The sequence below is a fragment of the Pipistrellus kuhlii genome, unplaced genomic scaffold (assembly GCF_014108245.1).
Source record: "Pipistrellus kuhlii isolate mPipKuh1 unplaced genomic scaffold, mPipKuh1.p scaffold_m20_p_12, whole genome shotgun sequence".
In the NCBI taxonomy this organism is placed as follows: Eukaryota; Metazoa; Chordata; class Mammalia; order Chiroptera; family Vespertilionidae; genus Pipistrellus; species Pipistrellus kuhlii.
The window spans coordinates 14,339,002-14,355,208 of NW_023425427.1; the positions used below are offsets into that span (position 1 = coordinate 14,339,002).

General features: G+C 42.3%; 2 protein-coding genes across 2 annotated transcripts; one reads left to right on the forward strand and one right to left on the reverse strand.

Moving 5' to 3' along the window:
* Window positions 1-646: 646 nt before the first annotated feature.
* SEC61B (SEC61 translocon subunit beta) lies at window positions 647-7,321 on the reverse strand. The gene is made up of 4 exons (XM_036433214.2): window positions 7,168-7,321; window positions 6,861-6,958; window positions 2,964-3,065; window positions 647-927 (listed from the first exon to the last, which is right to left on the reverse strand). The coding sequence occupies exons 1-4, from the start codon at window positions 7,168-7,170 to the stop codon at window positions 840-842; spliced, it is 291 nt and encodes a 96-aa protein (XP_036289107.1). The 5' UTR covers window positions 7,171-7,321; the 3' UTR covers window positions 647-839.
* A 43-nt stretch (window positions 7,322-7,364) lies between these two features.
* Window positions 7,365-13,721, forward strand: ALG2 (ALG2 alpha-1,3/1,6-mannosyltransferase). The gene is made up of 2 exons (XM_036433213.2): window positions 7,365-7,969; window positions 10,605-13,721. Exons 1-2 carry the CDS (start codon window positions 7,511-7,513, stop codon window positions 11,505-11,507), a joined length of 1,362 nt encoding a protein of 453 aa, XP_036289106.2. The 5' UTR covers window positions 7,365-7,510; the 3' UTR covers window positions 11,508-13,721.
* The last annotated feature ends 2,486 nt before the right edge of the window (window positions 13,722-16,207 follow it).

Here is a 16,207-nt window from a genome sequence, read left to right on the forward strand (position 1 = left end):
TATATCCTAGACTCCTGAAGTATGCAGCTGTAAGCTATTCTTGGTATTTCCTTAGGTCTACCAGAAACTGAATGTTTATTCCCAGAATGGCAACATAAGCTAAGTGAAACTTCAATTTTTTGTATGGAATTATATCAACTCAGTTTGGAAATGCTGATACCTCACTCTGATTAAGAGAAGTCTTCAATTTTCACAATGAAAACAAAATTTTATTTGAAAAATCCAACTTATCAAATGAATTCTTCAAAATAGGTTTAGCCACAAGGGATAAATAGAAGGAAACTCCTGATCTATACTCACAGAACATAAAACAGGGAGAGAGTTCTTAATTCTTTGTCTCTAAAACCTATGCAACATTTCTGATTTCTATGGCTATTCCCTTGGGTACCAGCTGCCTTTGAATACAAATCTGCCTGATGCAGTCATAGGCACACTCCTTAAAAACCACGGAATGCCCAAAATGACAATCACCAGGACAAAAATACCTAGAAGAAAACAAGCCAAGGCCAATTACAGTACCTTGGGTTTGAACTACATGATCATGTAAGAACCCGTCAATCCCACAAAGAAAGCAAGCTCCAAAAGACGTGCTTTCTACATATTTACTTGTAATTGAAAGGCAGAGATTAAAGAATCAGACTTGGTATAAATGAATTACAAAGTTTATTAGCCATAGAAAAAAAATGATCCTTAAAATCAATTCTCATTAAGTTCCCTGTAAAACAGTAAGCTTACAGAAAATTTCTTTCTCATGAACAGAAAATCACTATGCTTTTGGTCCAAGATATATTGATGATTTTTTTTCTCCTTCTTCAGATGACAGATGGATGTAGCCAAATCTATGAACGAGTGTACTTGCCCCAAATGTGCAACATAAATACAGAAGCGATGAACAGAAGACTCATAACCAATACTGGAACAGGGCCACTGAAAAGAAAAAAGAAAAGGCATGCTTACTTACTTTTAGTAATAATACATCACCATATTTCATTTTCTTTTTAATTTTTTTAATCCTCACCCAAGGAGTGAGAATATTTTTTCCATTGATTTCTAGAGAGTGGAAGGGAGAGGGGTAGAGGTGTGGAGTCATTGTAGCTATTTAGATAGGAGGAATTCTTCTCTTCTAGTAAAGCATACTAAAATGATACAAGTAAAATGTTTGGATGTCTTAGAGATACTAGTCTCTCTAATTTCATGTATTTGATATTTTCCATAATAAAAATAAAAACTTCTACAAATTTTTTAAGCAATGCACAGATATCAATGTCCTTGCTACACTATTTTTTCTTCCAAAATTTGTACAATTATAGGAATACACAAATGTAAAAACACTTGGGGAGAGAACGTTATCATGCTGCACGCAGTCAAAGCCCCTATTTTAAAGCAATGTTAGCATATCATCAGCCAGAAGACACAAAGCTGAGAGTGGAGCTCTCTGAGTCCAAGTGCCAGAGTTTGCAAACCCATTCTGTCCTTGATGAGTTGTGACCGTGCCCCATTACCAATCTTCTCCAGGCCTCAGTTTCCTCATCAGTAAAGTATGGATAATTACAGTAGCTCTCTCATACTGTTACTGAGGTATTAAATAAATTAATATACATGGATTACACAAGTTTTTAATAAGCTCACCGGAATTGCTACTATTATTTTTTTTTTAATTCTAAAATTCTACAAGAGCCAACAACAAACTCTAAGATGTTACTTGACTGCTCCAGGATGTGGATTTGTAAATACGAATTCCCAATTGTGTCCTTTTACCATCTTTCTGGTGGGATGAGACACTTCAGGAACAGTTTCTAGCAATTCCTGGGAGTACTCAAGCAATAGCATCAAGCAAGCCTGCTGCCCCACAGCAGAAAGCCCAGAGCCAGCAAGAGCCAGTCTCATCCACAGGAGAACAGTTTTTACCACCTTCTTAAGAAGGGTTTCAAAGGAGTCCTCTGGATACCCTACAGAGCAAGGGGCTTCAAAATTTCTCTCTGAAATACTCAGAAAAATTACCTTTAACAAAGACCACAAGGTTGTCTGAATACAAACAACACATATATGACCCCCTAAGAAGTACTTCCTGAATACATTCTCATCTTACCATACAAGTCTTTAAATTTGTGATCCAAGCCAAGCTACTGGTCAAGTTAAACTAATCCAAATAAATTTAATTTTGTCTCTTTTCTACCAGATAGACATATGGAGCACAGGATTGAAGAGTCGGATTGCCTGGTTCCGGCTCTTGCTAGAACATAACTTTGCCTCTCTGAGCCTGAGCTTCTGAACCTGCAGTGTTCCTATTCCTCAACCACTGGTTCAGTCAGGAAGCAACTGCAAACAGTGGTGTCCTAGAGCCCCCCTGATCAGAAACCTGGGGGATTAGGTCTGCCACGCAGTATCAGACCCCTGGAAAGTGAGGTGAGTAAGGCATGGGAACAGGGGTCCCCCAGATGCCCATTTCCTATCACTAATGAGCACTCTCAGACCTTAAGAACTTGGAAAGTGATATGTTCACCCCAAGGTCTACTCACCACCCATAAATGACAAGAAGGCCAAAGAACCTTAGTTAACACAGCCTACTGCAGAAATGTCTAATAGCTGTAATAATATCAGCTTATGGTTCTAGAAAAGCTTTGAAAAACCACCCAACTCATCTTTAAATGATTACTCCTCTTTCTCGGTGTCAGACAACCAAAAAAGAACAATTTCATCTAATTTTCCTCCAGTTCTCTGTGTTCCCATTGTTTATTTTGGCATAGCTACATGAAGCTTTCTCCTTGCTTTCACTCAATCTACAAAAAAATATCATTCCAAGCCCTAAACTAATTGGTTTATATATGGACAAACCAAACCCAACCGGAGCTGTGTGTACTGTAGATTTCATCCAAGCCAGCACCACTGGTGGCAGAGAGACAGTGCTGCCAATCAGCTCTGTGATACCTGACTGACACACAAGGTCTGCTGCCAAGACTTACACTTTGAGGCCAGGGGAATCCTCCGTGTAGAACCGCCACATCCCCCCAGTGCCTGCTGAGGTCGTGCGGCCCGCGCTCCTTGTTCCACAACTGGCATTTTTCCTGTTAAGAGAAAAAATGTTAGTCTTTTTTGGGGGGGAACCCTTTTAATGGTGTTATAACATATGCTACCATTACATTGTTAAAGAACGAAAATAAGAAGAAAAAAACAAAACCGTTTTCTTTGGTGAGTACACCCCTAATTCTTGTTTCGCCCCTGGGTCATGATAACTACCATGAACTGAGTGCCTGCCACGTGCTAATGCACACACTAACTCTGGAAAGCAGTTACCATTTCTGTTATATAAGAGGAAAATGAGGCTCAGAAACGGTTAAGCCAAGTGCCTACCTAAGACTACACGGCCAGCAGGTGGCTGGGCTGAGGACCCAGTTCTGACTCGAGCCCATCCTCTTGCCTAAACATATGGCACCTCATTTGGACAATGTACTTGTTTCTCTTCACATGCATTTTTGTGAAGCCAAGTAATAAACCTCTGCTCTAAAATGTCTGGAATCTACATACAATCAACCTTTGAACAACATGGTTAAACTGTACTGTGTGGGTCCACTTACATGAGGCCCCCCCCCCCATACCATAAATGTATTTTCTCTTTTTTATGGTTTTTAAAAATATTTTTTTTCTAGCTTGCTTTATTGTAAGAATTCAGTATATAACTTAACATACAAAGTAAGTGTTAATCAACTGTTTATGTTATCGATAAGGATAAAGCTTCCGGCCAACAGTAAGCTATTATTAGTAGTAAAATATTTGGGGGAGTCGAAATTATACGTGGATTTTTGACTGCAGGGAAAGGAGAGTGTCCCTAACATCCATGTTGTTCAAGGGTCAACTGTAATCTGACTTAAATTACTTTAAAATGTTTTAAAATTACTGCATTTGCTACAAAAGAAACAAAAATATTAAGCTTTAATTATACATTGAGTGGCCAGATTATGATGATCTCTGAATGCATAATAATCTGGCCACTCAGTGCATATACTATATAATAAAAAGCTAATATGCAAATTGTCCTCTCAACCAGCAGGCAGGCCAGCCAACCATCCATGTCCCCCAAACCCTGGCCAGGCTGGCTGGACCCAACCCAATTCATGTACTGGGCTGCTGATACACACACACACACACACACACACACACACACACACACACACACTGAGTGGCCAGATTATGCGTTCAAAGATCATAATAATCTGGCCACTCAGTGTAAGCCAGGTCCCAAAATGGAACATATATTTTACCAAAAAATCATTTTGTAGTCTTTTTTCACTATTTTGATATGCCATAAATCTTGGACAGAGATGTAGGTTATGAAAAAAATGCAGGAAACACCAACTAGAACTTGTCCTTCACGAGCAGACCAAGGTGAGATGAGCTGTGTGACCGAGGCCTCGCATACAGAAGGAGCTGAACAGCTCCACAAGCACTGCCACAAATGGGGGGGAGGGGGAGAGGACTCTTTCCCTCCTCTCCTAGTCACTGGGGAAGCCCGCCCAACAACCACTCTCCCACCCAGCACCGCTCCACCCCACTTCTCTCTCCACCCCACTTCTCTCTCGCCCGTGCTGGAGTGCTACAGTGCAGTAAGCAGTAAGCATGAGAAGTCAGAAGAGATCTTCTTCAGCCCACTCATAAGAAATCCTACATAAGGAAAGGAAGAGAGGGGAAGCCCTGCCCCATTACTGCCCCTTATCATTAACCAAATCCCAGCACACCCTCTTAAAACCCCATTTAGTTATCTGTGGACTACTGATTATAAATTTTTTTAAATTCAGGAAAGCTTGTTTACGATCTCCCCCATAGGGAGAAAACATAAATGAAAACCTTATCCCTACCATCTCTTTACTAGGCATCCCGGTTAATAACGCAGATTTTTTTCAATAGGTGGAGTTATACTATGTTGATATATATGTGATTTGATATGTATGCTATTTTTTATTGTATTGCTCCTTCAGATTACCACTTGTTCCGATCGATGGCATCCACGCTTTCTGAGCAGCACTTCAAAACGAACAAAGAAGTAGAAAGTTGGGTCTCTAAATAATTTGCCTCAAAACAAAAGTTCAATTGGGACAGTAACCATAAATTACTTGAAAGATGGGGCAAATGTATAGCTAGCGGTGAATATTACTTTGAATAAAGCACTGTTGATATTTCTCTTGAAATTATATTTTCATTGATTACAAAATCTGCTTTTTGGTTATGCGAATTATTAACCAGTTAAAAATTCGGATTATTAACCGGTTAATAATGTGGATTAACTACTAACTGGTTAATAATGGAGATTAACCATTAACTGGTTAAAATTCAGATTAATTATTAATCGGTTAACAGTGCAGATTAACAGGTTAATAATAGGGATTTTTGTAATCCAAAGAAAACATGATAATTTCAAGAGAAACATCAGTTACATCAGAACTTTCAATGAACTAAAATCTGTCTCTGCTAAATTCACATTATTAGTTTTACATTTACCTACAGTACCCAACAAGAAAAATCTCATCATTCTTCACATCCTTATGAATCATTTTCTTGTATCCCTTCAAGATTTTACCCTCTCTAGATAAAACTCACTAGTTCCTTCAAGTATCTGAAGATAACAGGGTTGTTTGATTCCTTCCTTCATTCATCATTTATTGTGCAACGCCTCACATAGAATAGACTGACTTGGGCAGTTTCTTTCAAAGTTTAATACAGAAACAAATGTTATTACCACTATATGAACGAAATGCTTTAGGAGCAAAAGGGAGGAGTAATAGCTACTGCTACTTTTGGAGTCAGAGAAGACCTCCACACACCTCTGAACTTAGTCTTAGGAGAATAAATAGAAATTGTGTGTGGGGACAGGAAGGGAGATTCAGAAAATAATAATAAATTCACTATTGTTGGACCCCAGGAGCGAGGGAGAAGGGGGGGGGGGGGGGGTCACGAAGAACCTTATTATCTGCCCCTCTCACCCTTTTTTTAAAGTTCAGCAAAAAAAATTAACAGAAAAACTAAGCTGAAGAGTGACAGAACCAGAGCACAGGAGGGATTGGAGTGGAATGGCCTGGAGAGTAGAAGAGTAGAAAATGCAAAGTCTATGCCCTCGCTGGTTTGGCTCAGTGGATAGAGCATCGGCCTGTGGACTGAAGGGTCCCAGGTTCCATTCTGATCAAGGGCACATGCCCAGGTTGCAGCTCGCACGCCGACTGATTATTCTCTCTCATCACTGATGTTTCTATCTTTCTCTCCCTCTTCCTTCCTCTCTGAAATCAATTAAAAAAAAAAAATACAAAAAGTAAAATAAAATGCAAAAGTCTAGATGAGAAGTTGACGGCTAAATCGGGGCAGTAGAAAGACACAAAGAAGTGATGAGCAGCAGATTTTTGTGTATAATTTAAAGTCTGACAAATGACTGGATGGAGACAGCATAGGAAAAAATCCAAGATGACGCTGAAGTTCTGGCTCTGGGTGACAGCGTACAGAGCAGTGCCATATGCACCAGTAAGTTAAGCAATGCACCTGGGGTGGGGACTGGGGTGATCGAGGACAATGAGTTGGACAAATCTTGTTAAATCGATAGAAGTGTGAGTGCAAAGCTCAGGTCCAGCGACGCCAGTTCAATGATACCATTTTTTCAAAGTTGCCTCTGCCCCTATTTAACTGTGCCATGAGAATAAAACGTCACCTCCCTCTCTAGACACAAAAGACCTAAAGGCCATGACTCCCACGGCCACGTCACCTGAGGCTCCCTTTGCCTTCGTGAATCTTAACATTCTGGGTGATCTTCTCGGGACCGGCGGATTCTTGGGTCTCCCTTCTCCCAGCCCCACAACCAAGGGGGTCACCGGGGTCCTTACCTCTGCCGGACCGTGCTCCCCGCCGCCCGGGCGGCCACCGCTTTGCTGGGGGAGCGTCCTGAGGAGCCCACGTTGGTGCCACTGGGGGTCGGGCCAGGCTGCGGAGGGAAGACAAGAATGACAGACGGGTGAGCGCCGCCCGCAGGCCCCCAAGTCCTAGGCCCTGACAGCCACGACCCGCACCCGCACTGGAGAGTGGGCAAAGCAGGGGAGCCGCGGAAGGCAGGGCAAGGCGCAAGGTCCAAGTTGGAGCGCCTGGGCGAGGTAGAGACTAAGGAGGGATCATCCCAGCCTGTGATCACCATACCATTCTGGAAACTGGAGATGGCAGGGGACCGGAGCAGACGGCTGGGAAGCGGCAGAACCCTCACACAACCAGCGGCTGGAGAAACTGGCTCAGTTCCGCCCCCAGACCTGCTGGCAGGGCCTCGGACTCCAAGGACGCCAGGGCTGTCCTTTTATCTGCCTGTACAAATTTTGCTACCGGCGACGTGGTCCGCTGCCGGTGGGATGTACAGATCTTCCGTCTTCTTCCTTGAGATCACAGCATCCTTTCTAGAGTCCAATTCGGTACCCATGGGCGGATACAGCCATGGCCAGAAGAGACATTTTCACCGGCGGTTACTAGCCACCCACACAGACTTGCGCTGATGTGGCCTAACCTACGTACGCGCCGGGGGGCGGGGCCAGCCCCGCTGTGGTCCCCGGGTTTCCTAGGAAGGAGCAGGCGCGCCGGTGCCTTAGGGTGCGGGGGCACCCCGGCTATGGCCGAGAAGCGGGACCGGGATGAGTCGGCTCCCGGCCCGTCCGTGCTGTTTCTGCACCCAGACCTGGGCGTGGGCGGCGCCGAGCGCCTGGTGCTGGACGCGGCGCTGGCCCTGCAGGCGCGCGGGTGCAGCGTGACGATCTGGACCGCGCACTACGACCCGGGCCACTGCTTCGCCGAGAGCCGCGAGCTGCCGGTGCGCTGCGCGGGGGACTGGCTGCCGCGCAGCCTGGGCTGGGGCGGCCGCGGCGCCGCGCTCTGCGCCTACGTGCGCATGGTCTTCCTGGCGCTCTACGTGCTGTTCCTCGGCGACGAGGAGTTCGACGTGGTCGTGTGCGACCAGGTGAGGTGACCCCGCCGCCGGGCCCTCGCCACGCCCCTTGGCGCCCCTCAGGACCTCTCCTCCGGGTCTGCGGTTCGGAAACACTGGGATCCTGGAGCAAAGGGAGAGAGATCTGGAGAGATCAGAGCTGGGAGAGGCTGTAGTTCTCGAACTTGAGTGTGGACACACTTAACGTTACACATTACAGGGCCCCGCCCTGAGAAGTTTCATCCAGGAGCCCGACATCTGCATTTCTCACGGGCACAGCGGTGATTGAAGCAGAGGGGCCTGGGGGCTCGCTCTAAGAAACACAAGCGTTAGAAGTCAGCCTTCAGTCACGTTTTACGTTTGAGGAACTTGTGTGTCTCGCCCTCTTTGCATCATTTCTGTTGACACTTTTCCTAGGCTATGCGCATCACACTGTCTGTAGCCTTTGGGGCCGGGTCATTCTAAAGCACCAAGCCACACATGTCACGTCCCCATTAGAACTTGAACGTGGCTCTCCGTTAGTCTTTGTAAAAAAAAAAAAAAAGTACAAATTCTTTCACTTGGTAAAGAATGCCCACGTGGATCTGGAGTCTATTCTAAACTCCTTGTCTTTTACCCCTCCCCCCCAAATACTTATTTTAAAAACTAACAATTTATGACTAAAAGATCAAGTAGTATAAGAGTATAATATAAAGTTCCATTCCAGTTCCTCGCCCTAAAAATAGCCACTGTTCAACAGTTTCTGCTATGTCCTTACAGAAATAGTCTATGGCTACACCACCATAGGTGTGTCTGTTCACAGATAAATCTTATCTATAATAATAAAAGCGTAATATGCTAATTAGGCCGAAAGACCTTCCAGGCAAAGCCTGGCTGCTTGGGAAGCTGGTGCCGGCAGCAGGGGAAGGAAGACCTACTCTTGCATGAATTCTGTGCAGCAGGCCTCTAGTTTGTAATAATTAGGATTATAAACATACCTACTATTGAACAACTTGATTTTCTCGCCAAAAAAATTCTATTTGGAACATCCTTATATGTCAGTATTAGAGATGCACTTAATTCTTCATAGTGGCTAGAAAATCTTTTTGTTTTAAATGTACAAGAAATTTATATATTCTTCTGTTAAAGGACACTAACATTGTGGGGTTTTTTGTGAGTAGATCAGTTTCGTAATGAACATCCTTGTACCTTCTTTTTGTACTTCTGCAAGTATGTCCTTTAAGTAACTTCCCAAAAATAAAACGAGTAGGTCTAAGAGTTATTCATTTTAAATGTCAATAGCTATTGTCAAATTTGCCTTCCAAAGAGACTGTGTCACTTCACTCTCCCACGTGAAGGACAGAGCATTTTGCTTCATGTCTGGAGCATGTTGGATGTTATCAACGATTTTAATCTTTGCCACACTGATAGGGGAAATAGCATCACATTAGTGTTTGTGTTTCTTTATAACTCTTGAGTCACTTTTGATCATCCTTACTTGTGTGAGAGATATTTCTCTTTTTGAGAAATGTGGACTTTTCCCAAACACCCTGCATGTCTAACTAGTTAATAAGCACGAGGCAGCTGAGACTGCAGCAGACAGAGGAAAAACTGAGCTTGGAAGTAAGAGACCCGGATTCAAGTTCCATTCATCTGCTACTTTCTAACTAAGTAGCTTTGGAAAGCTCACCTTCAGGTGTTAAGTGAGCTGGAGATTACGTGATTTGCAAGATTATCCAACAGGAAAGTCTAATAGTGCCAGCCTGTAGTTCGTGTTCAGTAATGATTATGGTTAATATTTATTGAGCACATATTACAAGCCAAATTCCTAAGCTTTTTACATATCCCATTGCATTTAATAATTATTTAAAAAATGGGGGGCTCTTTGGTAACTATAATTGCCACATGCTACAGAAGAGGAAACTGAGGCCCAGAGAGAAGTAGATTACTTGATCATGGTCACACTCTAGCTAGTGGAAGTGAGATTCAAGCCCTGGCCATCTTGATTCCAGAGACTGCACTTGAACTACTATAGTTCATTCAGTTTCTTAGAAGGCGAAATATGCTAGAGCTGCTGTCCAGTATGGTAGCCACTGGCCACAGGTGGCTATTGAGCACCTGAAAGTGGCTAGTCTGAACTGGGATGTGCTGTCAGGGTAAAATACACACGTGACTTTAAAGATTTAATGTGGAAAAAAAGTGTAAAGTATCCCATTAATTTTTATAGTATTGATTACATTTTCAATGGTGATATTTTAGATAAAATATACTAAAATTTATTTAACCCATTAAAAATTTTTCATGTGGTTATTACATTTTCGTCTTCATGGGATTGCTTATTGTAGAGAAAACACTCAACTTGCAGCTTTACATATTTAGCACACATCCAGAAAATGTCTACCAGCCTTTAATACAGCAGGCGTTGGACTGGGTGAGAGTCTGTAGGAACACAAAGCAGAATGAGACATTGCCCACAAGGAGCCCACAGACTACCCTGTTTCCCCGAAAATAAGACAGTGTCTTATATTAATTTTTTCTCCCAAAGTTGCTTGCGCTAGGTCTTATTTTCGGAAGATGTCTTATTTTCGGGGAAACACAGGTAGTGGGCAGCAACGTGTCTGTTCTTTTGATCTTCTTGAAGTTTATTTGACCGGTTACTTTACCTGTTTTTGATCTGTGCTTTAACTAGGTGTCTGCCTGTATCCCAGTGTTCAAGCTGGCCAGACGGCGTAAGAAGATCTTGTTTTATTGTCACTTCCCAGATATGCTTCTCACCAAGAGGGATTCTTTTCTTAAACGTCTGTACAGGGCCCCGATTGACTGGGTAGAAGAATACACCACAGGTATGGCTGACTGCATCTTGGTCAACAGTCAGTTCACAGCTGCCATATTTAAGAAAACGTTTAAGTCCCTGTCTCACATGGACCCCGCTGTCCTCTACCCATCTCTGAATGTTACCAGCTTCGACTCAGCGGTCCCTGAAAAGCTTAACGATCTAGTCCCCAAGGGAAAGAAATTCCTGTTCCTCTCCATCAACAGATATGAAAGGAAGAAAAATCTGACCCTGGCGCTGGAAGCCCTTGTAGAGCTGCGTGGGAGACTGACATCCCAAGACTGGGACAAGGTCCATCTGATTATGGCGGGTGGTTACGACGAGAGAGTCGTGGAGAATGTGGAACACTATCAGGAGCTCAAGAAAATGGCCCAGCAGTTTGACCTCGACCAGTCTGTGACCTTCCTGCGGTCTTTCTCGGACAAACAGAAAATCTCACTCCTCCACGGCTGCACCTGCGTGATTTACACCCCGAGCAATGAGCACTTTGGCATCGTCCCCGTGGAGGCCATGTACATGCAGTGCCCCGTCGTTGCTGTTCATTCCGGTGGGCCCTTGGAGTCCATTGTCCACAGCGTCACGGGGTTTCTGTGTGAGCCTGACCCCGTGCACTTCTCAGAAGCCATGGAGAAGTTCATCCAGGAACCTTCCTTAAAGGTCACCATGGGGCTGGCTGGCAGAGCCAGGGTGAAGGAAAAGTTTTCCTCAGAAGCATTTACAGAACAGCTTTACCAATATGTCACCAAATTGCTGGTATAATCAGACATACTAAAGGTCTTCTTGCTACGTTCGTTAATATGTGATAGGATGTAGATCCAGTTTTGGAACCATAAAAGAAACCTAGAATCTAATACCAAAGAGTTGTTGTTTTTTTGACACATTTGATTTTTTAATCTGAGCCACCTTCCTATACATCACACCTTCCTGTTTCATAAAACAATATCTCTTATGCCATAATAATTCTGTCTTAACAGTGTTAATTAAAATGTGATACAATTCCATGTGTTAATTATATTTTCTCTAGATTATTGCTGCTCTAAGTATAAACTTTGAGTCATATTGTGCCTTAATTGTTTTTGACAGTTTGTGTATCATCGTCAAAGTTGAAGAATTTGGCTTCATAACATATTGAGAACAGGGTCACTCTGGTCCCCAGAATCGGTGCACCTGTTCCCTGTCCTCTTGGGAAATGTTGGTTAGTCATAACTTTGCCGGGTTCCATAGCAAGGATGCTCTGTATGTTTTGTACAAAACATATTCTTGCACACTGAGACAAGTTAATAAAATATATTTATCATAGGAAGACAGTACAATATTAAATTTTGGCTCCTGTGGTCCATATGTAGATACTACAGCCAAGCCTGAAGTCAGAAACTAAGAGTAAACTGGTTGTTGAAAAAGGATTGTTGTCACACATGTAGTGCTTAGGGTTTATTTCTTAATGCCAACTGATTCATCAGCTCTGTTAATATTCGTGTCGTATTAAGTAAGATGCTCCTAAGTATAAGGCACAATGCTTTTTACCCTTCATGGCTTGCCTCGTGCCAATGCTATGGAGCTTACCTTGACCCTCCACCCAGCTCCCAGAGTGGAAGTGATCTTGCCCAAGAGCACACAACTGAAAAGTTAGTAAGCCAGGATTCAGCCCATGGGTACCCGATCCATCCAGGACTGCACGTACCAGAATCACTTACTGCACCCCTTTAATACCGTAAAGGTCCTTTAATAGTTTATGAAATTAAAAATTCAGTATTCTGAGTCATATCAAAGTGAGGGGACAAGATGCTTTTCGGTCTTCAAATTAATCCTCTGGCCCTAAAAGATCTAGTGCCCGCTCCCACTGCTTTATCCCAGTCCTTTGAAAATCACTGCATGAGGCCATGTTGCCTGCCCTCCCTTTAGCAGACATTGGTTCTTTCAAAGTCCTAGTAGAGTTACCAACATCATTTTCTTGCATGAAGCAGAAATTCAAGCTTAACTTGCGTATTTGAAAGAATCCAAGCCAGAAAATACAGTCATGCTCTAGCTCTCTATCCTTAACAAGAGGACTGGGGATTGGGTGGGGCCCACAGTAAGGGTCACCTGGCCTTGTTACCCAGAAATATGGCCACTAGCAAATGCTAAAATATCTTGCAGGAAGCACTGTCCTAGGCCAGATGTCATTTAAGACAAATAGAGTCTAGAAAAGGTGTGTGTGTGTGTGCGCGCGCGTGTGCGTGTGTGTGTTTCGAGGTTTTATAGGGGCACAAGTGTAGCACAGGTGTGACCTCTGTGGCCTGCCACTCCCCCAAGAAGTCATCAGACAGAACAGACTGCTATGTTGATGAGCTCATGTTGGCTTTTGGTTTTCTGTGTTACTTGCCTAGAATTCCAGTTTTTGAGAAGGTGTCCTGATGGTGATAATCCTAACATGTAGATGTCCTAATCTGTTAAATGGGTATAATATGGTCTAAGGAGCCCACCCCACAGGGTGTTTGTGAAGAAAAGACAAATGAAGAGTGCAGGAGGGGCACCGAATCAGTATATGAACGATGGAGACAAAGGGTATGAAACTTGTGAGAGATGAAGGCAGCCTTCCACAGGCCTGGATGAATTGCCCCCGTCTGTTGCCACCCCAGCGAGGGAAAGTCACAGTAATGATACAAACAACCTCAGTAAGGTGTATTTCCCTCTCAATGCTTAACTCAGTATCAGGAGTTTTCCGACCTCTCAAGACAGTGGGACTGAAGTAAAGATAAACAAAGAGACCCAGCCAATGGAAGAGTCCTAAAATAGATCTGCACATAAGTAGTCAATTGATTATTGCCAAAGGTACTGAGGTAATTGAATAGGGAAAAGAGAATCTTTTCAAGAAATAATGGTGGCATAAACACAGTGTGGTATATTCATACAATGGAACACTGCAATAAAAGAATTAACTACTGACAAGCACAGTGACATGGATGAATCTCAAAAGTACTGAGTGACAGAAACCAGACACAAAAGAGTTCATATTGTATGATCCCATTAATATGAAACTTTAGAGGAAAAAATACCTAATTTATAGCAACAGAAAGCAGATCATTGTTTGAGATTGACTAGGAAAGAACACAAAGGAATTTTTTTTTTTGATGATGGAAATGTTTCATATCTTTATCATGATGGTGGTTATTATGCTGTAAAATTTGTCAGAACTCACGAAATGATGCTTAAAATGAGTGCACATTATATGTAAATTATACCTCATACGTTCAGGCTTTTCAAAAATCACATGTGATGTAGTCCCATTTTTATAGGAAATAAAAAGTTTTTTAAATGAACAAATGTCAAAGTATATATGGCTATATAATTATAAAAGTTTATAAGAATGTATACCCAAGTGGTAACATTGATTATAAAAGTTTATAAAAGGTCTTTTAAGTCTTGCTCTGGCCGGTTTGGCTCTGTGGATAGAGTGTCAACCTGCGTGAAGGGTCCCAGGTTCAATTCCTGTCAAGGGCACATGCCTGGGTTACAGGCTCGATCCCTAGTAGTGGATGGGCAGGAGGCAGCCAATCAATGATTCTCTCTCATTATTGATGTTTCTATCACTCCCTCTCCCTTCCTCTCTGAAATCAATAAAAATAAACTTGAAAAAAAGTCTTTTAAGTCTTAAAACATGAGTGTGATCATTGCTATAGATTAAATTTTTCTTTTGTTTGCCTGTATTTTTTTATTTCTAGTAGTTGGTTTTCTTAGAAGAAAAAAAATGAACATGAAAAAAGTATAAAGTAATACTATTGGTCACGTACATTTTTACAACATGGCTTTGGACATTTGTGTTTCCAACTATTGCCTTACTTGGGATGTATAATTTGCCCTAATTAATCTTTTATTATATATTTAGATTACTCCAACTTTTTGCTACTACAAACAGCCTAGACAAAAAATAATTGACTTTATATTCTAAAAGCAAATATTTAACATTTTAAAAAGCAAATTTTAAAAACAATAGAAAAAAAAGAAAGTAGGCATGTGACATATGACAAAATTGCCTAGCAGTACAGGAAAAAAAAAAAAAAAAAGCAATTTAAGAAAGTCACTAACCGCCGAAACCAGTTTGGCTCAATGGATAGAGCGTCGGCTCGGGGACTGAAGGGTCCCAGGTTCAATTCCAGTCAAGGGCATGTACCTTGGTTGTGGGCATATCCCCAGTAGGGGGTGTGCAAGAGGCAGCTGATCGATGACTCTCTCTCATTGATGTTTCTAACTCTGTATCTCTCTCCCTTCCTCTCTGTACAAAATCAATAAAATATATATATATTTTTTCTTTTTTTAAAGTCACTAACCGATTATGTAATTTTCAAACCAAACTACCATGTTGACAGCTTGCTTCCAGCCAAACTCCCTTTGCATGTGGAACCAGGAAACCTGACTTAATAAATTTAATAGAGGAATATGGTATCATATGTCAGGGTGTATGCACCATTATTTAAAAATTTTAACAAGTGACTATTAGTCCGGGCTCTTGGTTGCAAGCTAGAGCTGGGTTTCTGACTAATACAGTTTTTAACCATAAGAGAGAAAAAGGCAGAAAAAGAAAACTTAGGAAGCTACAGGAATAGATGATGCCATTCAAGGAAAAGGTGCCAGGGAAGTGCAGGGCAATGGCTGGGCTTGAGGTTCCAATGCTACCAGATATCCAAAAGCCACCAGAGCCGCGTGTTTTTATATAAAACTTCATTGTAGATTAGTTTCTTCCTCTTGCCGGAGAGCATGGCAACCCATAGCAACAAGACCTCCATCTTACTCTGCTTTTTCAGAGTTTGAAAAGACAAAAGTGAAGATTCTGATGTCTTCTCTTAAATGAATGAAGCAAGCCAAGGGGCAAGGTAGTGTGGTTCCCTGACTCAGGTCAACTCCCATCAACTGTGTTGGACCCTGGATCACGTGGCCCTAGCGTTCCTATCGCTGGGAGAAATGAGCCCAGGTGCACAGAGGAAGGAAGAGGAAGCAGTTCCCAGAAGAAGGTGACTTAGGCCAGTGTTTTTCAACCTTTTTTGGGCAAAGGCACACTTGTTTCATGAAAAAAATCATGAGGCACACCACCATTAGAAAATGTTAAAAAATTTAACTCTGTGCCTATATTGACTATATATAAAGTAATTCTCTTGAATAGGAATCAAATAAACACAAAAAGTATTTTATAATTACTTTATTATGAAATATTAAGTAAACAAAATAGTGAAAAATTATAAAATTCTTGTCTTGTCTGCACCTACGGCACACCAGGCAACATCGTGTGCCGCGGAACAGCGGTTGAAAAACGCTGACTTAGGCAGATAAAGTAGGTATCCTCTCCAGGATTCAAAGTAGAGGTCCCTTAAAAACCTACACCCTAGGGGCCCTGGCAGACAAGCCATCCCTTCCCACATACCTTTCACCCACTGCTTCCCCTTCCACAATAAATCCGGCTGTAACTATTTAGGATCTACCTTGTG